Here is a 12,331-nt window from a genome sequence, read left to right as displayed (position 1 = left end):
TAAACTAGTCAACACTGTAATTATTTTGTCCAACTACAGTACAAAGGCTTATGTGCTACAAGAACATTGCTAGTCATAAAGAAAGAAATACATTTCAATTTTGCAGTATATATTTTATTATAAATTTAACAACATATCAAACTCAAAATCTGTTTTGTAATATAATACAAGTGTCTTTATCATTTTCTTATATATTTATCAAATATAAAAAAATAAATATACAATAGAATTTTAAATGATTATATAATGGGAATACAAGTACAGTAATTATAACTTATGTTTAAATTATTATGTTATGTACAGTATACACAATGTAAAGTTACTGATTTTAAGTACTTATTATGAATGTAAATTATACATTCCATGCCAACTCAACAAATTTTTAGAAAATCTTGGCGGGGTACCGTCTCAGATTTTCTAGAAACACGGATATAATATGCAACAAACCAATTCCAAGTGATTTAGAACTACTACTTCTTAGGACCCAAAATTTGCTGTCATCTTCCCACAGCCCAAGAACACCACCATTTACAACCAATATAATACAGAAGAAACCTACTTTGAGACACCACTATTCAGGGGACACTTTCGTGAAAAGGGGAATTATACGATTTACTACTACATCTGTCTCTTATACACATCTAGATGTGTATAAGAGACAGCATATAGGCACACTGATCTAAAGATTGTGTTTTTTGCATCTCATCGATGCCCAAACGATAAATTTTTTTTTATCCCCGACAAATCTCTACTAACTTCCCCGCCTTTCCTTTTTACTAATTTTTACTGCATTGTTTATGTTTTGTTGTTTATAACTATATATTATCAACTTTTAAAATTATTATTAATTATAACATATTTCATAAAAATTTTAAACTGACAATCACAAATAAAACTAGATAGACAGGTTCCAATTCCTAAAAAATATGATGCAATTGACATGTTTAAGTAGAAGCTGTTACAGTATTTTGACCCTACGGATTATGAACCTGGTGGATGCCAAGCAAAATTCTTTCATCAAAAGATCAAAATTGCGGATTTTATGTGAAAGTATCCATTTTTTGGAAAGACTATCATTCTGTATTTCAGTTAATTTTGGTCATAAACAGTTTGTTTTGGTACCAAACTGTTTGGAAGGCCCATGTTTCTATTTACTATAATTAGGTCCCAATTTATCCAAATATACGATTCTTTTAATCTAGGACACCAGATTGTATGGAATATGCATGTTTTTATTTGCTCAAATAGAACATTTGCCACAAAAGCCTGGCTGTTACATCTAGAACATTCAGTATAATCACACGATAATGCAAGAGATCCACTTTCTACGTAAATAAAAGTAATATGTAAGTTGTAATATAGCGCTGTACACAACAAAGCCTGAGAGCACATTTCCACATTATTACCCGTCAGTGCCTTGTTTAGTGCTTGCTGATAAACTAGTCAACACTGTAATTATTTTGTCCAACTACAATACAAAGGCTTATGTGCTGCAAGAACATTGCTAGTCATAAAGAAAGAAATACATTTCAATTTTTGCAGTATATATTTTATTATAAATGTAAAAAACATCAAACTCAAAATTCTGTTTTGTAATATAAAAGAAGTGTCTTCATCATATTCTTATATATTTATAAAATATTTTAAAAATTACTAAGAGTACGTTTTGTATAAAAATAACACTAAAAAGAAAAGATCAACGTTTCGACTCCTGTCTCTTATACACATCTAGATGTGTATAAGAGACAGCAATTATACTATTGAAGAGTCTGATGGCATCTGAGCTTGAGATGGCATCTGATCCTGACATAAATAATAATAATAATAACAATAATAATTAAAAAAAAAAAAAAAAAAAAATAATAATAATAGGTTATATAGCACAAAATGCTAAAGCCTCAATGTGCTTAACAATAAAAATAAAATTGCCAGGAGAAAAAAATTTAAGAAAAGTACACGTTAAAAATGTGAGTTTTTGAAGCTTAAAATCAACAATGGAAGTTGCCTGTCAGATTGTAATAGGCAAAGCATTCGAAAGGAAGACTGAAGCCAAAGAAAAAGAACGATTGCCATAATGCTTTGTTAACAGACGAATAGAATGAGCAAGTAGAGACTCTGAAATAGTCCTCGTAGAAATTTTTTAATTTAATTAATCCTTAAAAGGATTATTAATTTTGAAACAAAACATTGGCGAAGAATTATGAAGAGATTTGAAAATACATAACAAAATCTTGAGATTCCCTGTGTTACAGGAAGCCAGTGAAGGTGCCTTAACACAGGCGTGGTGGGCTTAAAGAGACCAAGCGGGCAGCTGCATTCTGAACTCGCTGAAGTTTTGAAATATCCTTAGCTGGCAAACCATAAAGGAATGAGTTACTACAGTCTGAGCCTTAGATAATCTTCTAAGGACAATAATAATAATAATAATAATAATAATAATAATAATAATTCTGGATTTATATAGCGCCTCATGTTGACACAACCTTGAGGCGCTTAACAACAACAGAGAAGAAAAACCAAAACAAATGCACCAAAAACACTATCATCAAATGTTTGGTTTTAGTTTAGTTTAATTAAGTTCAAATAATTGGTTTGATGTTATTACAATGCTTTGGTAATTGGAACCATTTCAAGGCCTGTTACTTTCCTATTCATCCCAAATCCTTTCATTTTTCTTTCCCTTTTGCTTCTTGTCTTTCTTCCTTTTCCTTTCAAATGTTCCTGATCTTTACTTTTCTTGTCCTTTCTTATGTTTCCTTATCTTATCTTTCACATTGCTTTCTTTGGCTGTTCTCACACGGCAGCTAACTGTTAGCAGGATCCGCATCCTGCTAACCGTTAGCTGCCGCGCGTCCATGCGAGAAAATCCCGATCCGGATACCAACAATATGATGATCGAATCACTGGCCAATAAGAAACTGGAAATTGTAAACGCGTATGTGTGATTGGTTGATGATAGAAACGCCCTCAACTTGCTAACCGATAGCGCTCGCTAAACGTTAGCGTATCTGGATACCGCTAACAGTTAGCGCTAATCAATCGGGCGTTCTCACGCAGGTGCTAAAGGTTAGCGTTAACGGTTAGCTCCTGATCCGGATACTAGGGCTCTCGTGAGAACCAGGATTTAGATTCCTTATCTTTCCTTTCATTTTCTTTCTTACAATTCGTATCTGTCTTTCATATTTCATTCTTATATTTCTTATCATTTCTTTTCTTTTCCTTTCTAATGTTTTCATGTCTATCTTTTCTTTTCTCATGTTTCCTTATCTTTCCTTTTCCATTCTTAGTTTATCTTTCCTTTCTTTTTACTTTGTTATATTTTTTATATTTCTTTCCATTTACCTTCTTATCATTCCAAATTCATGATGACCTTAGGGGGCCGGGGCTAGTGTGAGAAAATAATGCAATGTACTGTATGTAAAAATACAATGGTCTTGTAGTTACAGTCTGTTGATTAGTGATGTATAGAATGACACCAGTTCTTCTCAAGGCTCTTATAGCTTTGTCTCTGTCCACCTTCACAAGTGCCACAATGCAGTCAGTATCTAGAGAATTCAGCCTGGCACTTGTACTCAGTTGTGACTCCTTCTATTTCCGTTCTCTATGGTTAAATGTTTGCTATAATTGTGATGGTCTCATCACAAATTGGTTAGAGATGTATAGAATAGTGTCTTCAACATCACCAGTTCTTCTTACGGCTCTTTTAGCTTTGATTCTGTCAGCCTTCTTTGTCTTGTGGTTTTCCGTCTATTGGTTAAAGATGTATAGAATAGAGTCTACAAATCACCAGTTCTTATGGCTCTTATAGCCATGTCTCTCTCTCCACATTCTTGATGTTGTAGTTTTTAGTCTTGGTTAGAGATGTACAGAATAGCATCTACAACATCACCAGTTCTTCTCAAGGCTCTTATAGCTTTGTTCCTATCCACCTTCGCTTGTGCCACAATGCAGTCGATATCCATTGAATTTAGTCCATCCTCGCTCTCACTTTGCTCACCAATAGCTTGAAAAAGTGCTTTTTCTTTTAAAAACTCCTTAATGTTACTTTCATTCATTATCCGACCTTTGTGAATCAGCTTCATTTCTCGTACTTTAATTGCATCAGAAATATTGCTAAGAACTTCGCTCCCGGTCCATTGGTTGCTTACAGACACTTTGATTTTGTCCTTATTACACTTAACAGTTATTGTGATCTGTTCATCACATATTTCATCTTTAGACTGTTTTTCCTCCACATGTTGTGCATCTTTATCATGACTTTTCTCATATGTTGAGAGATCATTTTTTACATCCACCATATCTTTTGAAGTTAATGTCTCTGAATCTACTTTGCAGATGATTTTGTGAGCTGGCCAATCTTTAATTTGACATGGACGGGAACTGCAAAAACAAAAGCAAGATATACTGTATTTTCTCCGTTGAACTAACTTGAAAATAATTTAAATAAATTAATATATTAATATAAATTTTTTTTTTTTGCTAATTAAAAGGTGTGTAAATACAGTTTTTATATTTTAGGGTCATAGGAAGTCAGTTCAGGAGGAAGGATTGGTTTAATGACCTTTACAGCTCCTCCTATTAAAAGACACTGTTTTGGCTGCAAATCAAATGACAATAATATCTTGAAACTTACTGCACTCATTTCATTTTTTTGATAGCCTACACATGTTCAACTACAACTTTAAAAGACAGGCTTCCATTTTAACTCTTTTTCCATTTCCCCATTTTACTCAAGGGCGGATCTAGCCAGTCAGAAAGTGGGGGCGATTCTCTCTTAAAGCTTAAGTACCTTCATTAATTTGAGTTGATATTTGACTAATATTTACTATTTAGCATGGTCAATCTATTTTTAATAAGAGTACGTTTTGTATAAATATTTAATATAAAAATAACGCTAAAAAGAAAAGATCAACGTTTCGACTCCTTCATGGTCAATCTTTTTTTTTTTAACAAAAAATAGAGGGGCGTACTGTACGTACCCCTTTAAATCCACCACTGTTACTAATTTATATTGTACTGTTGTTTTATTGTCATTTTATCTACCAGGCAAAACCAATTTCTGTATATTTTATAGTCTTGAAATATTAAGCTATCAAAAGCCTTACCAATAATATGCATTACGGCACTGTGCACACCTCAGCATTTTGGCCTTTGTTATCCGGCAAGTCCTACACCCTGCGGTACTATCTGCAGACATTATTACACTGTTAAGAGTATGAGGAAGAAGGACTCAACACTTGCAGGCCTACGGAAGAAATATATTATCGTTTTGACATTGTACTTTCAGGCTAGCATGAGAACAGTGACAGCTGTGTCAGACTCGGACAAGGGGTCCCATTCTCAGTTTATTTATAAAAAATAAATGCAAGTTATAAGACTGAGAGTTATTTAACATCCATTTTTACTTCTTGCTTGATTCTTGTCATTGGATTACATTTTTATTGTATGTGTTGCTGGGGCTCTGGAGGATAAAAATTCTTTTGCCCTGATCAGGTTACTGGGGTAAAGAAGAATAATTAAGAGTAAGTTTTCTTAGACAATGAGTTATAATGGAAAGAGAGTTATTTAACATTCAAATAAATAAAGAGTTTTCTTAAAATAATTATTTTATTGTGATTAAAAGCTGTAAATGAAATGACACTACAGACTAGCCATCCCATTCATTCATTAACATTGGGTGGTCTATCATTTCATTTTTTTTTATTCAACCATTGATCACAGTCAAGATTTAGTTTGATCTATTTGGGCATCAAGTCTCGGCCTAGTTTCTAGTACTGTGCTACCAGGAATCGGAACAGTGCTGGCGTGCAAAGCATCGAATTGCTCAGCAGTGGCGTTTCTAAAAGTCTTGAAATGGGAGTGCTGATGGGGGTCGCAAAGGTGAAGTGGGAGGGGGGGTGGGGGGGGGGGCTTGATGATCAATTGATTGAGGAGGGCTAACTCGCAAAATAAGGTGATTTTCAACTACTTGAGCACCACCCCCTAGATACGCCACTGTGGCTCAGACAACTGGACCAAAAGCCGAACTAGGCCATACCTAGCTAGTCCTAGTACCACCTGTAGACGGCCTACCCAAGGTAGTTCTAGGACCTAGGCCTGGCTGGACAGCAAGCTAGGCATACCATAGATAGGCCTCTCTCTGGCTTGGCGTCGCCTACTGTAGTAGAACAGATATTTTACAGTAGCAGTAGACAAAAAAAGCCAACTTATGGCCCTAGGCCTACAAGCAATCATTCTTAATATGCGGAGGGATTCATAGATGACATTATCTTCCCAGTCAATACTATTCTAATAGTAATAATAACTAATCCGCTTACTACTAGGCCTAGGCCTAGGCCTATACTGTACCTTCTCAACAACTTCCGGCATTTTTGTTCTGAATTTGAATTTCAAAATGGCGCGGAAATTTAATATGGGGATTTCCCCTTACGTCATCACATTGCGGTTTTCATGACACACGCGGCAGACAGTAGTCAAGACGCGAGACGAGTCCAGCCTTTGACATTTGCTAAAAAAAATATGTTAAAAAATAGATATTAATTATCATACACACATTTGAAATGAACAAGAGGGGGTAAATTACTCCCCACTTTTGAAATAACAAGAGCATTTGAGGTAAATTACCCCCCCCCACCCACCACCACCCCCGGAATAATTATCATCATCATCATCATCATCATCATCATCATCATCATCATCATCATCATCATCATCATCATCATATTACCATTTCGGCCACTCGACTGTAGGCTACCATGAGTTATTACTAGATTATTATTTACGTGTGTTGTAGCCTAGTAAAAAAACATTATTTAAATATTTGTTTCTTTTAGTTCTTCACGAAAGTCTTCACGCATTCATATTATAAGAAGAAAATGAAGAAAATGTGGAAGTAAGATAGCAAGCAAACGACTTGAAATTATATTCCTAATACAGTAATAAATATATTTTGTCAAACTTTAGTGCATGCACTAATCGTTAGTCTTAACATATTAATATTTTTTCATAAAACGATAAATCATTTTTGATATGTAATTAATTACAAGCCTTCACGCATTCAAATTTTGCCATATGTTGGAATAAATGATTCATTACGTATTTTTTTTAAATTTTAGAATCATAAGTGATAAGTCATAAGTCACATTTATTGGCCCAATCAAAACATTTACAATACCGTACTCGCGCGAATAAGTGCCTACTCTTTTTATTTTTTCGACCTTAAGCACATTCTCATCTGAGTTTTCAAGAAAAATACAATGATTCTGCCATCCTGCTAATCTCAATCGGCCGATGGCCAACAAGCTAACCACTACCCACCACTAATTGCATCTGCTATTTTGCTGTTATGTAAATATTCACGCATTCTTGTTATGAGCCATGTTCTCTGGACGATTATCTTTCCTAACCACCATTCGTAATGTCCTTATAATCTTTTTTTCATTCAAAAAGTGCCTCTTGAATTTTTAATTATTAAAATAATTTTCCATAAGAACCCCTAGATTTCCATCTATTTCCATAAGCGCCCCCTCAATTTCCACTCTGTTTTCATAAGCGCCCCGTTTAAATAAGCGCCCCGTTTGAGTAAGCGCCCCTCAGAAAGTGCAAAAAATATATATTCGCGCGATACGGTATGCCTCATATCGGAAATAAAGAAAACACAAAAGTGGACATGAAGATTGCCAAGAGACTACATAAAGCACAAAAGGCCTGTCATTGTAGCACCTTTTTACATATTGAATAACGAATAATGTACCGTAATTAACAATTTTTTTATAATTTTATAATATGTTTTCCGTGCTCCTGCGTTATATTATTGTGTGTTTTGTCTCATGGTTCCAAAGGTTTACCTCTCATGGGTTGCACCATTACAGCATTAATCATCACTCTAGATTTGCAACATGTTTATGTAACTGTCTTAAGATAAATCATTATCAATATTATTATTGTTGTGAATAATGCCTGCCAGTTTTTTGTTTTTGTTTTTTGTTTTGTTTTGTTTTTTTTAATTTGTTATGAGTGGTTAGGTGGTCTTTGGGTGTGCAAGTTATTTGGGAGACTGCCCTCTATGATTGTATAAGCGCAGTGACGTGAAAAGCACAGTGAGTTTCGTTCCTCCCTCTGCTTTAAGTTAATACAGTTTCAATATTGTTTTAATTCATTAATTAAATTATAATTAGACATAATTAATGACATATGATAGACCTATATATGTACCTAAAAGTTTAAAAAATTATATCAATTGACTTTGTTTAGCAGTATTTTGAAAAATACTCGAGTAAATATGAGGTGACAGACAGTTAATGGATTCCTCATAACAAACTCAAGCATGCACATCACACCACACGTACACACACGTCGTCGCTGTCATTCTCACGCAGTTGACCAGTCACACGACGATTTAGTGGCGGGTTGTGTGATCCTGATATTGTGGCTGCGTTCCCTGTTGGCCTAAGCCTGGCTAGGGCTCAACTTTGGAATTTATCGATCATTGGATTTTGTTGTGGTGGCTGTGGTCCGGTTTTTGTTTAATTAGAATCTAGGGCCTATACAGTCTAAAACGATGCAACCCCCACCAAGAAAGGTATTTGCATGATATTCAATGACAAAATATTTTCTAGGCTATCCTAGGTAGGGCCTAGACTTAGCTAGGCTAGAGGGAGGGCCTAGCCTACCTAGTCCTGGCCTAGGGCCTAGGCCCAGACAGCCTAGGCCTAGTTTAATTATTCTCGTTATTCTTAATGGTTATGAATGATGACCCCTAAAACGGGGCCAACTTTTAAAGTAGGTTGTACCTAAGTAGGCCAGGATGGGGTTCCGCTTGGAGTCGTAGCTAGGCTAGGCCTTAAGCCTAGGTAGTACTAGTAGTTAGGGTCCTACTAAATAGCGCCCGGTAGCTCCCGGTAGCGCCCGGTCATGTTTCTTAATTAATTAAGTTCATGCAACATGTTAATAATATATAAATATCACATTTTATGCCAAAAATTTATGTAAAAAAAATTAAATATAGGCCTAGGCTACAGTTTTACTTTTCGCTTAATGAATAATATTAATAATTGAAGGAACATCCTTTAGATAAAGGAACATCCTTTGTATAGGCAATTCCTTTACGTTTTTAATAAATCAAATTGATATTGTTTATAATAATTTATTTTACACGACATGCCCGTCCGTAACTAGGGGATGGGTGTTTGGTAGGACCCCCTTTTGACCACCAGTTTAACGTAGTCGTATTATAACTTTCATTAAAGAAACACTTCTTTTTAATCAGTTTATTACCGTAGTTGTATTTTATCATAACTTTTTTCATTCAAGAAATACTTTTGAGTTCAAATTGGCCTATAGGAAACCCCCCCATCCCGCGTGTCGTGCCACTTGAATAGAGCCTATTCATCAGCTTGCAGCAAGGTGGTAACAAAAGGTGTTTACTGGATTAACAATGATCAGTACAGTCGAATAAGTTGTTATGTATCATTTATATGTATTCTGGGTCGAACCTCTCCTCCGTGAGAGTGTTCCTCCGTCTTGTATTGTTCTGAGATCCTCGCGTTAGCGAGCTTACCCCTTTAGCTTATCCGCTGTCGAATATAAAAATGTATTAAAAGTGTTGTATTATTGTGGAATGTAGAGCATAAGAATCATGAGATTACCTCCCCTACAGGCCAAGGCATTCAGTGGTACTTCGCACTAAGTTCTCCAGTTTTTTACTATCAAATAATGTTTAAAACGCAACATTACAAAATATTAGAAAAAAAAACCTCATTATGTATTAATTTATTAATATTTTATTCCAAGCTGTTGATCTTGTGGCTTTTACAATTCTGCCTCAGCATTTGGGTTCCTGAAAGGGAAAAAATATGAAAAGAATATATTGATCTGAAAATATCAAAATATTTACTTTATTAATAAAGATTGTTACCTATAGCGACGACATAAAGCACAGAGGGAAATTTCTCTACAAACCAGAGTAGGCCCTCTGTATAAAATGAAAAGAGTATTTTGAACTGAAAATTTTACTAATATTATTTATAGCGATGCCATAAAGCACAGAGGGAAAATTCTTCACAAATCAGAGTAGTGCCTTAACTGTTATTAGGCAAATAACTTTTTTTTGCTGCTTGATTTTACTTATGGCACTGATTGGTTGACTTGGCTGTACCCTACCTTAATCAAAAATAACTCTTGCTATCCTAATGCATTACATTTCGGCGTAAGCATAGCCACTGTGTCTAGAAGAACAACAGCACCATATGCTATCTCAAAATGAAAAAAGCACCACCTACGGTACCATATTCCTAGCTACTGCCCGACCTAGTAGAAGTAAACTAGGGAGAAAGAAGCCGGCATAGAAAGGAGCTGGCTAGCCTACAGTATACCAAACAGTGCCGAGGCTAGTGCAACAGGTCCCTAACAACTCATTTTCTTAGTTTAGTGATGAATACGGGACAACCTTTTAATTGTCTATGGTATATAGGGTGAAGGGTGAGTGTAATGTTATGACAAGTGAAGCTTAAAATAATGAACTTTGTGAAAAGCAAGTTTGACCCTTCATAATACTATTAGTATTATACAGTAAATCCTTGCCAAGGTTACAGGCTTTATTTGTATCCTGTGTTTAACATTTTCAAAATGGAGAGCTGTGTGACTTATTGTAGGCTATTTTTTTTATAATAGTTTTTTATAGTATAATATAGTTTAGTGTGTGTGTGGTGGGGGGGGGGGGTGGTGTGCGTGTGTGTGTGTACACAGTAGAGTACAGGTTACTTGTATTTCTTACTTAACAAAACGGAAAGGTTAACAGTAGTGGTGCCTATGAGAGTGACACCTACTTTGTCCAATAGCAACTCAGTTAATTGTACAATTTAAGTAATTTAGTATCACAAATAATAATTTATAAAATCAACTTCTTAAATTCTCTCAGTTTTATTAAGCCAGATCTTTAATTCTAGTTATTAAGCTTATTAAGACAGATAGATGCTTAATAACTAGACTAGAACATGCTTCACGATCTGCCAGTGTTATAAATGATCATACAAAATTGTGAGGCATTCCAATATGTTTTTAGGTTTACAAGGTATACTTGAAAATTATAATGTAGCCTGTAATGTAAAGTAATAAATTAGGTTTAATATTTTCTAATACTAACATTGACAGTTTGCAAAATTGGTCTATACTATTGTTTAAAGAAGCGTTTGCTATACATAGGCTACAGTACACCCATTACTTAACTTTTGCTGAAAGCTTATAATGAGCTTTCTTGGTTTTTGTAGGTACCTTTGATCAGTAGGGTAAAGAATGCTTTGATCTTCAGTTTATTCATAGCTATGTCACATACTAGTAATGTTTTGATTGGTCAAACACTTTTGGTACTTGTGCATATAAGCTTGCAAATATGGATAATTTTTCATTCCTGATGATGACATAAGTCGAAATATTGAATCCTGACACGATGGCGTGCATTTCATTACTTAGAGTGTGTATTATACTATCTTAATATATTACAGTACTGTATAAAATGGTCCTTTGGTGGAATAGTTATCCCTTTGCAATTACCTTGTGCTATATTTGTGTGCAGTTCACTCATATTTATCTATTTTTGTCTTTTGTTCCTAACCTTTGTATGATAATTGTTTGTACAGAATAACTATAAGCTTCGGGAAAACAAATTTTTACTTGTGAATTTATCCCAGTGACAATAAAAGAATCTTGTATCTTGAAGTTTTAAAGTTTTCTTTCTTTGGATAATTCAGCACTGTATACTGAGTGCAGTACTGCAACAGCTTGTTTTGTGCAGTGATTAATCATGAATAATATCCAGATATAATCAAGTTACTATTAATATCATTGATAATTTTTTTTTTCTTTTGTAGGTAAAAATAACCCAAGTGCTTCGCAATGTTCAAAATGAGCAGTTATCAAAGATCCATGCAAAACACCAAGCAGACTTAGATATCTTGGATGATGTCAGGTAATGAAATAATTTTTTTTTTTAAATCTGTAAACAGGCCTGATGTTGCTGTCAAATGATGAAATGTGGTCGATTTTAACATAGCTATCATACTCTGGAATTATATTTTGTTAATTCAATTAAGAATTGAATTAAACTGATGATATTTAAACTGCTATATTTTTAATTTAAAATGTTCACTTATGTCTTTTTTGACATCTTTCTTGATTGTGTGTTTTGTCTCTTTTGTGTTTCCCATTAAAATCAAATTTCAATTTTACCTTGACAATAAAAATACTTTGATCTTTGTTAACTTTGAGTCACAGAAAGAGAGAGAAGCTCCAGATTAGCAACCAAAAAAAAAATAAATAAAAAAAATAAATAAAT

The 12,331-nt window shown here is 34.3% G+C and overlaps 2 protein-coding genes across 4 annotated transcripts in view; one reads left to right on the top strand and one right to left on the bottom strand.

The window, feature by feature from the left end:
* Nucleotides 1-2,864: 2,864 nt before the first annotated feature.
* Nucleotides 2,865-6,485, bottom strand: LOC117110079. Of its 3 annotated transcripts, none has more exons than XM_033252662.1 (3): nt 6,349-6,485; nt 5,106-5,245; nt 2,865-4,380 (listed from the first exon to the last, which is right to left on the bottom strand). In XM_033252662.1, exons 2-3 carry the CDS (start codon nt 5,195-5,197, stop codon nt 3,846-3,848), a joined length of 627 nt encoding a protein of 208 aa, XP_033108553.1. In that variant the 5' UTR covers nt 5,198-5,245; nt 6,349-6,485; the 3' UTR covers nt 2,865-3,845. The 3 variants fall into 3 exon arrangements, with proteins under 3 accessions (XP_033108553.1, XP_033108554.1, XP_033108555.1); XM_033252663.1 differs by lacking the exon at nt 6,349-6,485 and adding an exon at nt 6,318-6,338; XM_033252664.1 differs by lacking the exon at nt 6,349-6,485 and adding an exon at nt 6,123-6,262.
* A 1,836-nt stretch (nt 6,486-8,321) lies between these two features.
* LOC117110072 (F-BAR and double SH3 domains protein 2-like) overlaps nt 8,322-12,331 on the top strand; it is a 54,422-nt gene continuing 50,412 nt past the window's right edge. The window contains exons 1-2 of the mRNA XM_033252653.1: nt 8,322-8,581; nt 11,868-11,965. Coding sequence (XP_033108544.1) covers nt 8,561-8,581; nt 11,868-11,965 — 119 coding nt within the window. The 5' untranslated portion in view covers nt 8,322-8,560. The remainder of the gene's footprint in view (nt 8,582-11,867; nt 11,966-12,331) is intronic.

The sequence above is a fragment of the Anneissia japonica genome, unplaced genomic scaffold (genome assembly GCF_011630105.1).
Source record: "Anneissia japonica isolate Jap-2015-1 unplaced genomic scaffold, ASM1163010v1 scaffold287588_len240510_cov160, whole genome shotgun sequence".
Lineage (NCBI taxonomy): Eukaryota > Metazoa > Echinodermata > Crinoidea > Comatulida > Comatulidae > Anneissia > Anneissia japonica.
This window is presented reverse-complemented; position numbering and strand designations above follow the sequence as displayed.